This window comes from Eutrigla gurnardus, assembly GCF_963514095.1.
Source record: "Eutrigla gurnardus genome assembly, contig: SCAFFOLD_54, whole genome shotgun sequence".
In the NCBI taxonomy this organism is placed as follows: domain Eukaryota; kingdom Metazoa; phylum Chordata; class Actinopteri; order Perciformes; family Triglidae; genus Eutrigla; species Eutrigla gurnardus.
The window spans coordinates 1-15,545 of NW_028155488.1; the positions used below are offsets into that span (position 1 = coordinate 1).

The following is a 15,545-nucleotide window of genomic DNA, read 5'->3' on the forward strand; positions in this document are numbered from 1 at the left end:
ATTAAAACCCAGGCTAAATAATGTCATTGTTTTTATTTTAATATTTTTGGATAAAACATCTTTACACGTGGACTGTTAGTCGACAGTGTGCTGCTCCACACGGTTATAGATATAGAACGGAAAACAACATGATTTGGTTCACAGGGACCATTTCAGAAAATGAATGGATATGACACATTTGGAGCCTCTGTAAAAATGTCAGAAAACATCAGGTCCAAAGTCTTAATTAATAAAACACAAACTGTACACATAACTATAAAGACGTTAAAGTGATGGACACTTTAAAAACCTGGAGTTTACAGTTAACACATTTTACACAATGTCAGAAGTTTAAAGTTGTCAAGTGTGATCACTTGAAAGAAAAGACGGTTGTGCCAGTAAGCACTCAACTTACTCCCTTTTGTAATGTTTTACTCCTTGTCAGCATGTTTGATAAGACTGGTAGGTGGACATGACATTGATATAGTAACACAATAAATCAATGCATACAGTTTTTGCCACACATTCATCAGAAATAGATCCAGCCTTTTAAAATCATATCCGTCTAATCCATTGATCTACAACTGTTGGCTGCAAAGACCTGACCTTATCTTTGAATTGTCGATGTTGAATTCTAAAGTTTGCCAGCAGTGTTCCCCTTAATCTTCATCTCTAACAAGAATCTTTATTGTATTGTTTGCAGAGCTTCTGTTTGCTCTACTGTGTTTATGTTTCCTGTCTGTCAAATGTAGTCAAACGTAGTGTTGGGGTAGTAGCAGTAGCAGATTTGGTTATCAACAGCTAATTATTAATGTCAATATGATTATCGATATTAATAATTATATTTAATATATTATTATGATGTGAGGGAAATTCCTATTTAATCATGAATTTCTGTGGGCAAATGGCTGTCTGTCCTCATAGGTATTGCAGGACCATTTGTCACCAGGGGCGTCGCCAGACAAGCCCATTGATGCAGGATAAGACAATGACCCTTTGATCAAACACAACTTCTGGGGACACCTGGAACGGGGGCTGTAGGATGTCAGACCTATATGTAAATTCAACTGCATTATAAGTGCCAACAGAAACAGTGACTCTTCAGTCATTCCTGTGTCACACTGGGAATGGCTCATGCTGCAGCATTAAAAGATCTTCAGATTCGGATATTATGTCTACTGGTATTTCATTGCCAAACTCTCACCTGCACTAGACTAAACTGGTATTTCAGTTGCAACGACAATGATATAATCATAAATCTACGGGGCACCACCCTGGGATCAGGGAAAAAAAGATAACCTAAAACTGTATTCAGTCTCAATATAAAGGTTTTATTCTCACATGCCAATCATCGTGTTCATTGGCATAGAAGTATAAAAACAATCAAACAATTAAAAAGGCGTGAAATTCGAGCACTAGCCTTCACAACCTGCTGTTATCCAGTGACATATACACAACAAGCACAAGAGACTGCTAGTTTAAATATAATAAGATTTATTAAAATCAGTACTAATTATGACAATCAATAACACTGCAATTAACAAAGTCTTACTATCTAACTACCTAACACACAAAGCTAAGCTAAACAAAAGAAGAGACCCACGTGGAGTGTGTGTGTGTGCGTGTGTGTATGTGTGTGTGTGTGGAGGAAGAGAGAGAGAGAGAGAGAGAGAGAGAGAGATGGCCGGGGACGACCACCAGGTGGAGCTATTCCTCACAGCGTTCAGGGGCCGAGCCACTGACGTCAGATAGAATCGTGAGAGAGGGAGAGAGAGAGAGAGAGAGAGAGTGATGGCCGGGTACAGCCACCAGATGGAGCTATTTCCTTTGTGTCCGGAGACAGAAACAGCTGGCAGAGGATACGTTTGGGGGTGGTGTATGTGTGTGCACATGTGTGTTAGCCAGAACAAAGAGAGAGATAGAATGCGCGCGTAATACACAAAGGATCAGTAAGCTATTACAATCACACGGGAGGTTGTGAATGAACTGGCGTTCATTCGGCGAAACCCGGTCCTTTATCCGATGGTAGATCGCTTACTGAGCTCGTGAATGTGTCCGAGGTTCGACAGGCACTGTTACAGAAATGAAACCCAGCGGCATGGGTACACAATCAGCATTCAAATACAACAACACATAAAACAACGGACTTGGCAGTCCGTGATCAAAACTTAAAACACGTTAACAAGAATTACAAGCATATCCTACACCAGGGATGCCAGGGTGAAATTGGACAGGGGGCCAGATTTTTGTGAAGTGAGACCTCAGGGGGCCAGATTGCACTTTCGGACTGAAAAGGCCAAACATGGACTCAACACAGGTAGGCTATTTGAAATTATTCATGAGGGCCTACACATCAAAAAGAAATTGCATTGGCACCAAAATAGCCTCACAATGAGGCCTAAATGACATACATTACAAAGGAAGATGATTGACAGGCGCTCTCCTTTATACAATCAGTGCACACTTTATGGCTGCACCTGATTGGACGATCGCTTTCACAGCTGTCCTGTCTGCTCCCGGATTTCAAACCGACCAACATGGCGGCTCGTTTGAAATCGTTCTCTTATTTTACGACAATAGTTCACCGAAACGTGTTTCTGAAAACATTTTAAGCGAGAAATAAGCTATGCAGTTGCTGAATCTGTATTTATTTTAGATCGACAACATTCAGTTTAAAATATTTTCGAGAGCTTGCGGGAGGCAGCAGCGCGCCGTCTCTCCACACTCGCCGTGAGTAGAATGCATTGCAGGGCATACCGTAAATCCTTTAATATAGAACTCAGCCAAAATCTTTGCGACACGAACCTGACAATGAGCCCGGCGGCGGGCTGTGGTTTGCGAGTCCTCGGCAGCAGCGGGGGACGCGACGAGTCGGTGGAGTCCAGACGAGAGCAGGGCGTAGCAGTTGTCTCTCAATGGTCGACTCGAATGAAGAAAACAGTTTGTGTTCCTTCCTTCCGTGGGCAACAATAGAATCGCACAGCTTGGCGATTTAGTCAGCTGTCTTCAGACAGGGCGCAGAGGTTATCCTTCCGACTGGTCACTGAAACAAAGGAACCTTTCGTTCCTCTTCTTCAGGCAAACAAAGAATTGCGCGGGTGCGGCGATCTCTCAGGATCCAAAAATGAGTAAAAGCAAAGGGGCGAGTCGCGGAAAACGGGGGGAAAACAGTCTGTCGCTCGTCTAGCGAGTTTGGGAAAAGACTGTGGCCTAAGACAAAGGAAACGCTGCAGAAGTTAAAAGTTCATCTCCTGTTGCAGCGGTGTGCTGCGGTGGAGGAGCTCACCCCCTGTTGCAACGTCGTGTTGCGATGGAAGAGAGAGTTCTTAAGGCGGCGCAATTTTTATACCTCACGGCTGCTCCCGGGGACCCCCTGGGGTACCTGTGGTTGTCAGCCAATAGGGCACCAGTTGTGTGACGTTGCACTTCGCACCTTGGTGAGAAGTGAAACCAAAATGGCAGTTGTAGTTTTTTATTATCCCCTTTGTCCCTTTGTTCTGACCGCATGTGAAGGCTCCTGGGCCTGCGTAGGCCGCTTTGTGTAGTCCTGATGGTGAGGTCCCTTCAGTAGCCACTAGCTATGTTTGACTCCATTTCACCAATCAAACGTAGCCAGGTAGTCACATGACAGAACACAAAACCACCGGCCGGGTACAACTTTTCTTTCTGCTGGTGCTCTGTGGCGGGCCACGCTAACATCCACGCCTCCCTCCGTCCTCCTGGTATTCTTATGACAAAGTCCACACCGGTGTGAACTTTGTCATGTTTTATCATGTTTCTGATAATAAGGATTGTAATCCCTAAAAGGACACAGCTTTGGTGAGTCTTGCTGTTAAAGGATCATTCACGCCAGAGGAAATGGCTGAGAGAGATCTTCTTGAAAGTTTCCTGACCTGCCACGTGTGTTCAGAGACTTTCAGTGATCCTGTGTCTCTGAGCTGCAGCACTGATGGGCTCCAAATATCTCTGGCATTACCAGGAGGACGGAACGGAGCTGGTTTCAAAAGCTTTGTTATAAAAATGAGTGACAGTGAGACAGAAGAGAATGTTTTGAAACTACTAAATTGAACATGCTTGAGGATTTATTAGTGTTTCTTGTGGCTGAATTTGCCTTATTTTTTGTTATTTTGAAGATAATGAATTGATTATTGTTTTAGTTAAAGAAACATTGTTGGGCAATATCTAAATTTGCAAATTTATATTTTCTATTTAGTCTATTTTACGTTCATGCTCTGATTATTGAACCAGTAAATCAGACGTTACTCAGTACTTGAGTAGTTTTTCCACTAAATACTTTCTTGCTCTTACTCAAGTAACTATTTGGATGACTACTTTTACTTCTACTTGACTCATATTATTTGAAAGTAACAATACTCTTACTTGAGTGCAGCTTTTGGTTACTCTACTGCCCTCTGCAGGCCAGTGAGAGACTGATGATACTGGCCTGATGGTGGAGGATTCATTAATGGTCGTGTAGGTTTTGTTTTACATTCAGGTTTTTATTCACGTTTGTGTTGCGTACAATGAGATGTAAAGGTGACTATTATGTGTCTGTGTAATTTCAGAGGAAATGTTTTACATAAGTGAAATACCTCTTTTATAGTATTTTCACTGTCTTGGAAGAGTACATTGTCATTTAATTAAATGATGATTTACATTGATACAAAACGTGTTGAACACAAATTCTGAATAGTAATGTTTTAGCCTCTGTGTTTCTGTGTTCAGCCATTTGTTTACAATGTTAATACATATTCTCATTTATCTTCTTTTTCACTTACAAATAAACTGTTTACATACAAAGTTGCTGTGAAATCTGACAGTTAATGAAATAGTACCATCTGCTGGTGATAGAATAAAATGTCAGCTTGTTTACTTAAAATATTGGAAAGTGAAAGTAAAAAGTGATTCGACGCCATTCCAGGTAGAAGGACGTGGACTATTAACACGGATCATACGTACTGATCACACTGCTTTGGTGAGTCTTGCTGTTAAAGGATCATTCACACCAGAGGAAATGGCTGAGAGAGATCTTGAAAGTTTCCTGACCTGCCACGTGTGTTCAGAGACTTTCAGTGATCCTGTGTCTCTGAGCTGCAACCACAGCTTCTGTTCAAGCTGCCTGCAACGATTCTGGGAACAAGCTAACAACAAAAACTGTCCCATTTGTAAAAGAAAATCCTCCAAAGATATTCTTCCGCCGAACTTCACCCTGAAGGGACTGGCTGACTCCTTTACTGAGAGACAGAAAACTGGATCACCTGAGACAGAAAAGGGAGAGGAGAAGGTGGAGGTGGTGTGTAGTAAACACCCAGAAGAGGCTAGGCTGTTCTGTGAGGATGAAGATCGAGTTGTGTGTCCTGTCTGTGAGTTTTCTCTCCACCAGGGTCACAAGGTGGTTCCTATAGAACAAGCAGTCAGAGACCTGAAGGACCGGATGAGATCTGACTTGGAGTCTGTGAAGGACAAGAGGGACAAACACAAACAAGTGGAGGAAACATACGATGGAATGATTAAACACTCCAAGAAGCAGCTCTTGTCCACGGAGACACAGATCAGAGCAGAGTTCAACAAGCTGCACCAGTTCCTGAAAGAGGAAGAGGAGTCCAGACTGGCAGCTCTGAGGGAGGAAGAGGAGCAGAAGGGGAAGAGGATCAGCAGAGAGATGAAGGTGATCCAGGATCAGATCTCCTCTCTGTCAGACAGTATCTCTGCCGTTGAAGAAGACCTGCAGAAAGACAACGTGACGTTCCTCAGCAGTTATAAATCCAGTCAGACCAGAACCAGAGTCCAGACCTCACTGTCAGATCCACAGCCGGTCTCAGGAGCACTGATAGATGTGGCCAAACATCTGGGCAACTTGTCCTTCAGGGTCTGGGAGAAGATGAAGGATGTGGTCCACTTCAGTCCTGTCATTCTGGACCCAAACACTGCATCCTCCAGACTCTGTCTGTCTGATGATCTGACCGGGGTGAGACGGAGAGACACAAACCTGCAGATTCCTGACAATCCAGAGAGAAACTCAAAATATAACAACGTTCTGGGCTCTGAGGGCTTCAGCTCAGGGAAACACAGCTGGGAGGTGGAGGTGGGAGACCATCCTGTCTGGTCTGTAGGTTTGGCTAAAGAGTCATATGACAGGAAGGGAGAGAGATCTGTGACACCAAAATATGGAATCTGGTGTTTATTGTATCGCGGGGGAAAATACATTGTTGGAGATGGTAAGACTGTCAGAGTGGAGAAGAGTCTCCAGAGGATCAGAGTCCAGCTGGACTATGATGGGGGGCAGGTGTCTTTCTACAACCCTGAAGACATGACTCACATCTACACTCACAGAGACACTTTTACTGAGAAACTCTTCCCCTGGTTCAGTATCGGACCAGATGGTGATGCTGAAACAGCTGATATCAAAATGTGTCAAAGTGAGGTTTCTGTGATGTTCAGGGAGGGAGGTGAGCTCTCAGCGACTCATTAGGATTTCAGAGTGGTGGTCGTCGTTTGTTCAGGTTTTTAAAGAAAATCTTTCATTTGAAACCAAACATAATGATTTACTGTTCAGAATGGAACAAAAAGTGAATGTTGATGTAATAATCTCCCTGTTTCCTTTCTACCAAGTGTGACTGTTGATTGTCAGACATATTCTATATATTACTTTAGTTTCACGTATTTGGACAAAAGTGCAAGAAAATGTAACATGTCCATCAAATACACTTAAAGGTTGAGGTGATTCTATCCAGAAATACTTTCTGTTATATACCTTGAAATCCTCGTAACATACCGATAGCAATGAATACATTAAATGCTCTGACATAAAAAACATTTTAAAATTTTCATCTGTGGCCGTGGCAGGACTGTAAAAACCCCGTCCAATCAAAAACGTCCAGAGAAAATAATTGGACGGCCTGCCTGTCTGTCAATGCTTACTTCCTGATTGCGGCACTCTGAGGTCTGAACAAAGGGGGCGGGGCTTTTTCTCTTTGCCGATACATTCAAAGTCATAGTTTCTGTGGTTTTTCTAAATGACCTACTCCTTGTATAAATATGTAAATATACCATTCCTTTTTCTGAACATCTGTCCGTCCAGTAATAAACACAGTTCTGTGTTTTTCCTATACACCTCATGGTTGTAAACATGAATTTACTAAATTGAGCATGCTAAAGGATTTATTAGTGTTTCTTGCGGCTGAATTTGCCTCACTTTTTGTTATTTTGTAGAGATTAAATTGAATATTGTTTTAGTGACAGAAATATTGTTTGGCAATATCTAAATTTGCACATTTATATTTTCTATTTAGTCTATTTTACGTTGATGCTGTGATTATTGAACCAGTAAATCAGACGTTACTCAGTACTTGAGTAGTTTTTCCACTAAATACTTTCTTGCTCTTACTCAAGTAACTATTTGGATGACTACTTTTTACTTCTACTTGACTCATATTATTTGAAAGTAACAATACTGTGGCGAGCTCGGCTCATGTGAAGAACAACGGAGATAGCTCACTTTTCGAACAGCTTTATTAGCAACCTGTGCTACCACCAACAGTGCATACACGTTAGAACAAGGCCCCGGCAAAACATAACACCCGCCCCCAACTATATCCGCCTCCGGCCGCAAGGCGTAATGGGCAATGGAGTCCCTCTCAAGCATGCCGGCTCCCCGGCGCTACAAACATAAGAGCTGCCGGGGTGCACTTGGTGGACTCTTGGACTGCCGTCCGGTAAGCCCACAGAACTATAGGGAGGTGCAGGTCCCAGTCCCACTGCCGCTGGCTGGTCAGGATCGCGAGTTGAGTCGCCAGAGTCCGGTTGAACCGTTCCACCAACTCTGCGGGTGTAGTGGAGTCGTGCGAGTCTTCTTTACCCCCAATCGCCGGCAGACCTCCCCGAAAATCCGGGACTCAAAGCTCCGGCCGTGGTCGCTGTGCAGCTCCTCTGGCACCCCGAACCGGCAGAACATCTCGTTGGTCAGGTACTCAGCAGTGGTAGTGGCGGTCTGATCAGGAACCGCGTACGCCTCTGGCCACTTGGTGAAGTAGTCCATTGCCACGAGGACATACCGGTTCCCACTGTCAGTGACTGGAAATGGACCGAGGATGTCGACGCCCACCCGCTCCATGGGGGCCCCCACCTGGTACTGCTGCAGAGGGGCATGAGAGCGTCGGTTTGGCCCTTTCTTGGCGGTGCAGGAGTCGCATCGATGGACGTGCAGCTCCACGTCCTGGTGACAACCCGGCCAGTAGAACCGGGACCGGAGACGATGTAATGTCTTCGAAACCCCGAAGTGCCCCGAGCCCACTGCACCATGGAGTTGGAGGATTTGTGAGCGCCGTCAACGAGGAATAAGGAGCTGGTGGATGTGACGATGCCCCATGGGAGCCTGCCAGCGACGATAGATGAGGTCTCCCCGGAGGACCAGGCTGGACCACTGGGAATAAAGGGCTTTAGTCTCCATGTCCAATGGGGATACAGCCGTCCATGCTGGTCATTGTCCCTGCTCCAGCCAACTCCGAACCCGGGAGAGGATAAGGTCTTGCTTCTGATCTTCCTGGAGTTGCTGGGGGTCGAGAGCCTCGTGGTCACTGCTGCCATCGTCTGGGGGGTCAGCGTGCAGGACTGCCACTCTAGGGGTCGACGCCTCCCTCTCCTCAGCGTGTTGGCAGTGCCTGCAGTCCCCCACCTCACAGGGCCGACGGGACAGGGCGTCAGCATTGCTGTGGAGCCGGCCTGGGCGATGTTGTACCTCGAAGTCGTAGTCCTGCAGTATCTGCAGCCACCTGGCCAGCTGACCCTCAGGCTCTTTAAAGTGCAACATCCAGGTGAGGGATGCGTGGTCAGTCCGCAGCAGGAACCTCTGCCCGTAGAGGTAGGGACGGAAGTGGCGGAGCCCGAGGATGATGGCCAGCAGTTCTCTGCGGGTGACACAATAGTTCCTCTCCGGCCGGCTCAAAGAACAGCTGTAGTAGGCCACTACCTGTTCCCCATGCTCCCCCTCCTGGGACAACACTGCACTGACCCCCACATTGCTGGCATCAGTGTCCAGGATGAACGGTAGTTTGGGGTCGGGATAAGCCAGAACAGGGGCTGTCGTAAGGGCGGACCGGAGCTGCGTGAAGGCGGCAGTGCAGTCCTCGCCCCACCGGAACACCTGGCCCTTTTGGGTCAACTGATGCAGCGGGCTGGCGATGGTAGCAAAGTCTCTAACGTACCGCCGATAATAGGAGGCCAGCCCTAGGAAACTCCGCAGCTCCTGGATGTTCTGAGGAACTGGCCAGTCCCTCACTGCAGCGACCTTTCCCGGCTCGGTGGACACCCCTGCTGCACTGACAACGTGGCTCAGGAAGGACGTCTGCTGCCGGAGTAAGCTGCACTTTTTCGGGTGCAGACGTAACCCGGCCTGGCGAATGGCTTTGAAAACGTCTCTCAGGTTACATAGAGCCCCTTCGAAGTCGGCCGCGTGGACCAGCAGGTCGTCGAGATACACCACACAGCGGCTTGGGGGGATGTCGGCCAGGACCCTCTCCATCAGGCGCTCAAAGGTGGCCGGGGCATTGCAGAGCCCGAAGGGCATTACGGTGAACCACAGTCCCTGACCAATAGAGAACGCTCTCTTTGGTCGCGCTTCCTTTGCCAACTCCACCTGCCAATAGCCGCTGCGGAGGTCCAGGGAGCTGAACCACCTAGACCCAGCAATGGGGTCGTGGGCGTCGTCAATGCAGGGCAGCAGGTAAGAGTCCTTCCTGGTGGCTTCGTTGAGGAGTCTGTAGTCCATGCAGAACCGCCAGGTACTGTCTTTCTTCCTCACCAGGACTGCGGGTGCCGCCCATGGACTATCAGACGGCTCGATGACCCCCGCCGCTGCCATCTCTCTGATTTTCCCCTCGGCCGCGTTCCTTTTGGCGAAGGGCAGGCGGCGTGGGCGGAGACGAATGGGCCGTGTGTCTCCAATGTCAATGTGATGCTGGACCAAGTTAGTCCGGTTACAGTCCTCGTCATTGGCTGCGAAGATATCAGCAAACAGTCCCAACAGTTCCCGCAGCTGGCCCTTTTGCTCCGGGTCTAGACCCTCACAGCTCCGCTGGAGCAGATCCTCGACAGCATCTCTGGTTTCAGCTGATGGTGTTTGGGCTGCTGGAGGGTGCCAACGGAACTTCGGCGGCCGCTGTGTCGAGCATCACAGATGAAGCTCGGCCCTGGTGACGTCGATGTAGGCGACCCACTTGGTTAGGAGGTCCAGGCCAATGATGCAGGGGTCTTGGATCTCGGCCAACCAGAAGTTGTGGTTGGTGATTTGGCCAGCAACAGACACCTGAACCAGCCCTTCTCCTCTCATCTTGGCCCGCCCACCGGTGACTGTGGTTATATGGCGTTGTGTGATTTTCCAGCCTCGTGGCCTGGCGTCCTTAATATTGGGCAAAACTCCTGGTCGGACCAAGGATATGGTGGAGCCTGTGTCAACCAGAGCCCTGCATGGGGTCCCGTTGAGTGCGCAGTGCAGGTACAGTCCTCGACCACTGCCCAGCCGGCCGAGTCTTGCGTATGGATCGACGAGGGGTGGTGCATCGTTCCCGGGAGGTGGTCCCCTCATTGTGCCCCCCCAGACTAGTTTAACAAAGGTTGGGCCGGTATGGGTCGAGGAGCGGGGGCTGGGCAGTGGCGTGCCATGTGGCCTGGTTCCCCGCACCTGTAGCAGCCCTCCACGTCTCTGCGGGTCCGCCCTTGACGTCGCTGTCGTGGATGGGGGGATGTGGATGTCACCTGGCGTGCCACCTCCTCTTCGTCACTCTCTTCGTAGACCGCTTGGCACACCCGGTGTCTCTCCCGAGGAGTGCGGTCCTTTGGCTGCAGGACGTGCTCCACCCGTTCTGCCTCGGTTAGTGCTGAGGGAAGTGTCATTGGCTCAAACAGGCGAATGTGCTCCTGTAGTCGCTCTGGTTGGAGGCCCTGGATGAACGCTTGGAGGGCGAGTTCCTCCTGTGTGGCACTATCGAAGGTTGGGTAGCCTCGTCTTGCGTAAAGCTGTAGGTCAGCAGCGTAGGCGCCCAGCCTCTCCCCTTCTCTGCCGGCGAGCCAACTCATTCCTGGCGTCATCAGGGAACATCCGGTGGCTAAACCGGCACTGTATAGCCCGCTTGATGTCGGCCCACTGTAGGAGCTCCCCTGGCTGTAGATCCGTGAGGACCTGTTGGGCCTTTCCTTCCAGGGCGAGGGCGACGTGCCCCGCTGTCTCTCCCTCAGTCCAGCATTTAGCTGTGCCGCCAGCTGCACTTGGAGCAGATAAGTCTCTGGTGGTTCATCTCCATTGTAGCGTGGGAGTTTTATGTTAGGCCACCAGGTGGCCAATGTGGCGAGCTCGGCTCGTGTGAAGAACAACGGAGATAGCTCACTTTTCGAACAGCTTTATTAGTAACCTGTGCTACCACCAACAGTGCATACACGTTAGAACAAGGCCCCGGCAAAACATAACACCCGCCCCCAGCTATATCCGCCTCCGGCCGCAAGGCGTAATGGGCAATGGAGTCCCTCTCAAGCGTACAGGCTCCCCGGCGCTACAATACTCTCACTTGAGTGCAACTTTTGGTTACTCTACTGCCCTCTGCAGGCCAGTGAGAGACTGATGATACTGGCCTGATGGTGGAGGATTCATTAATGGTCGTGTAGGTTTTGTTTTACATTTACGTTTTTATTCACGTTTGTGTTGCGTACAATGAGATGTAAAGGTGAGTATAATGTGTCTGTGTATTTTCAGAGGAAATGTTTTACACAAGTGAAATACTTCTTTTGTAGTATTTTCACTGTCTTGGAAGAGTACATTGTCATTTAATTAAATGATGATTTACATTGATACAAAACGTGATGAACACAAATTCTGAATTGTAATGTTTTAGCCTCTGTGTTTCTGTGTTCAGAAATTTGTTTACAATGTCAATACATATTCTCATTTATCTTCTTTTTCACTTACAAATAAATTGTTTACATACAAAGTTGCTGTGAAATCTGACAGTAAATCAAATACTACCATCTGCTGGTGATAGAATGAAATGTCAGCTTGTTTACTTAAAATGTTGGAAAGTGAAACTGAAAAGTGATTCGACGCCATTCCAGGTAGAAGGACGTGGACTATTAACACGGATCATACGGACTGATCACACAGCTTCGGTGAGTCTTGCTGTTAAAGGATCATTCACACCAGAGGAAATGGCTGAGAGAGATCTTCTTGAAAGTTTCCTGACCTGCCACGTGTGTTCAGAGACTTTCAGTGATCCTGTGTCTCTGAGCTGCAGCCACAGCTTCTGTTCAAGCTGCCTGCAACGATTCTGGGAACAAGCTAACAACAAAAACTGTCCCATTTGTAAAAGAAAATCCACCAAAGATATTCCTCCGCTGAACTTCAACCTGGAAACTGGATCACCTGAGACAGAAAAGGGAGAGGAATAGAAGGTGGAGGTGGTGTGTAGTAAACACCCAGAAGAGGGTAGGCTGTTCTGTGAGGATGAAGATCGAGTTGTGTGTCCTGTCTGTGAGTTTTCTCTCCACCAGGGTCACAAGGTGGTTCCTATAGAACAAGCAGTCAGAGACCTGAAGGACCGGATGAGATCTGACTTGGAGTCTCTGAAGGACAAGAGGGTCAAACACAAACAAGTGGAGGAAACAAACGATGGAATGATTCAACACTCCAAGGAGCAGCTGTTGTCCACGGAGACACAGATCAGAGCAGAGTTCAACAAGCTGCACCAGTTCCTGAAAGAGGAAGAGGAGTCCAGACTGGCAGCTCTGAGGGAGGAAGAGGAGCAGAAGAGGAAGAGGATCAGAAGAGAGATGAAGGTGATCCAGGATCAGATCTCCTCTCTGTCAGACAGTATCTCTGCTGTTGAAGAAGACCTGCAGAAAGACAACGTGCCGTTCCTCAGCAGTTATAAATCCACTCAGACCAGAGCCAGAGTCCAGACCCCACTGTCAGATCCACATCCGGTCTCGGGAGCGCTGATAGATGTGGCCAAACATCTGGGCAACCTGTCCTTCAGGGTCTGGGAGAAGATGAAGGATGTGGTCCACTTCAGTCCCGTCATTCTGGACCCAAACACTGCACACTCCATTCTCTGTCTGTCTGATGATCTGACCCAGGTGAGATGGGGAGACTCAGACCTGCAGCTTCCTGACAATCCAGAGAGAAACACTGAGTATGCCACCGTTCTGGGCTCTGAGGGCTTCAGCTCAGGGAAACACAGCTGGGAGGTGGAGGTGGGATACCATCCATATAGGTTTGGCTAAAGAGTCATATGACATGAAGGGAGAGGTAGATGTGTCACCAAAATATGGAATCTGGTGTTTATTTTATCAAGGGGGAAAATACACTAATGGAACTGGTAAGACTGTCAGAGTGGAGAAGAGTCTCCAGAGGATCACAGTCCAGCTGGACTATGATGGGGGGCAGGTGTCTTTCTACAACCCTGAGGACATGACTCACATCTACACTCACAGAGACACTTTTACTGAGAAACTCTTCCCCTGGTTCTGTATCGGACCAGCTGGTGATGCTAAAACAGCTGATATCAAAATGTGTCAAAGTGAGGTTTCTGTGATGTTCAGGGAGGGAGGTGAGCTCTCAGCGACTCATTAGGATTTCAGAGTGGTGGTCGTCGTTTGTTCAGGTTTTTAAAGAAAATCTTTCATTTGAAACCAAACGTAATGATTTACTGTTCAGAATGGAACAAAAAGTGAATGTTGATGTAATAATCTCCCTGTTTCCTTTCTACCAAGTGTGACTGTTGATTGTCAGACATATTCTATATATTACCTTAGTTTCACGTATTTGAACAAAAGTGCAAGAAAATGTAACATGTCCATCAAATACACTTAAAGGTTGAGTAGGTGATTCTATCCAGAAATACTTTCTGTTATATACCTTGAAATCCTTGTAACATACCGATAGCAATGAATACATTAAATGCTCTGACATAAAAAACATTTTAAAATTTTCATCTGTGGCCGTGGCAGGACTGTAAAAACCCCGTCCAATCAAAAATGGCCGGAGAAGATAATTGGACGGCCTGCCTGTCTGTCAATGCTTACTTCCTGATTGCGGCACTCTGAGGTCTGAACAAAGGGGGGCGGGGCTTATTCAGTTCACCGATGCGTTCAAAGTCAAAGTTTCTGTGGTTTTTCCAAATGACCTACTCCTTGTATAAATATGTAAATATACCATTCCATTTTGTGAACATCTGTCCGTCCAGTAATTAACACAGTTCTGTGTTTTTCCTACACACCTCATGGTTGTAAACATAACTTTTGTCCCTAATTCAATCTTCCATTTTTTTGGAGCAACCAACAGACAAACGTGAGAAAAGTGAAGAGACAGTGAGAGAGAGACAGAGAGGGAGCTGCGAGCCGCAGACAGACAGTTTTATTTTGCTTTGTTAAAAACAACTTATGGCAGCTAAATAACGCTCAGCTTTGTTGTTCACCTGATGTGTTGTTCATGAAGGGGTGTGTATGAGAAGAGATATTACATGTGTTCCTCTGCTTTGTGATGATGTGTTTTGTTTGCTCTGATGAGGATATTAAACTTCTTGCATGATTCTTGCCTTGTTGTTATTGTGTCTATATGGGTGCATGTGCTTTGGGAAGTCGTACTGCACACCAGCAAATAGGGCTTCCCTGAAAGCCACTGTGTAATTCAAACCCAGTCTAAATAGTGTCATTGTTTGTATTTAAATATTTTTAGATAAAACATCTTTACACGTGGACTGTTAGTCGACAGTGTGCTGCTCCACACGGTTATGGATATAGAACGGAAAACAACATGATTTGGTTCAAAGATGGCCACAGGGACCATTTCAGAAAATGAATGGATATGACACATTTGGAGCCTCTGTAAAAATGTCAGAAAACATCAGGTCCAAAGTCTTAATTAATAAAACACAAACTGTACACATAACTATAAAGACGTTAAAGTGATGGACACTTTAAAAACCTGGAGTTTACAGTTAACACATTTTACACAATGTCAGAAGCTTCAAGTTGTCAAGTGTGATCACTTGAAAGAAAAGACGGTTGTGCCAGTAAGCACTCAACTTACTCCCTTTTGTAATGTTTTACTCCTTTTCAGCATGTTTGATAGACTGGTAGGTGGACATGACATTGATATAGTAACACAATAAATCAATGCATACAGTTTTTGCCACACATTCATCAGAAATAGATCCAGCCTTTTAAAATCATATCCGTCTAATCCATTGATCTACAACTGTCGGCTGCAAAGACCTGACCTTATCTTTGAATTGTCGATGTTGAATTCTAAAGTTTGCCAGCAGTGTTCCCCTTAATCTTCATCTCTAACAAGAATCTTTATTGTATTGTTTGCAGAGCTTCTGACAGTAAATCAAATACTACCATCTTCTGGTGATAGAATGAAATGTCAGCTTGTTTACTTAAAATGTTGGAAAGTGAAACTGACAGGTGATTCGACGCCATTCCAGGTAGAAGGACGTGGACTATTAACACGGATCATACGGACTGATCACACAGCTTCGGTGAGTCTTGCTGTTAAAGGATCATTCACACCAGAGGAA

The 15,545-nt window shown here is 46.7% G+C and overlaps 1 protein-coding gene and 1 pseudogene across 2 annotated transcripts; both read left to right on the plus strand.

Moving 5' to 3' along the window:
• Window positions 1–4,993: 4,993 nt before the first annotated feature.
• LOC311010248 (zinc-binding protein A33-like) lies at window positions 4,994–7,084 on the plus strand (the record flags this gene model as incomplete). Its single annotated transcript, XM_084040788.1, has 1 exon — window positions 4,994–7,084. One exon carries the CDS (start codon window positions 4,994–4,996, stop codon window positions 6,449–6,451), a length of 1,458 nt encoding a protein of 485 aa, XP_083896914.1. The 3' UTR covers window positions 6,452–7,084.
• Window positions 7,085–12,171: 5,087 nt separating this feature from the next.
• On the plus strand, window positions 12,172–13,644 carry LOC311010249 (zinc-binding protein A33-like; annotated as a pseudogene). Its single transcript has one exon. The product of its transcript is annotated as a zinc-binding protein A33-like (transcript).
• The last annotated feature ends 1,901 nt before the right edge of the window (window positions 13,645–15,545 follow it).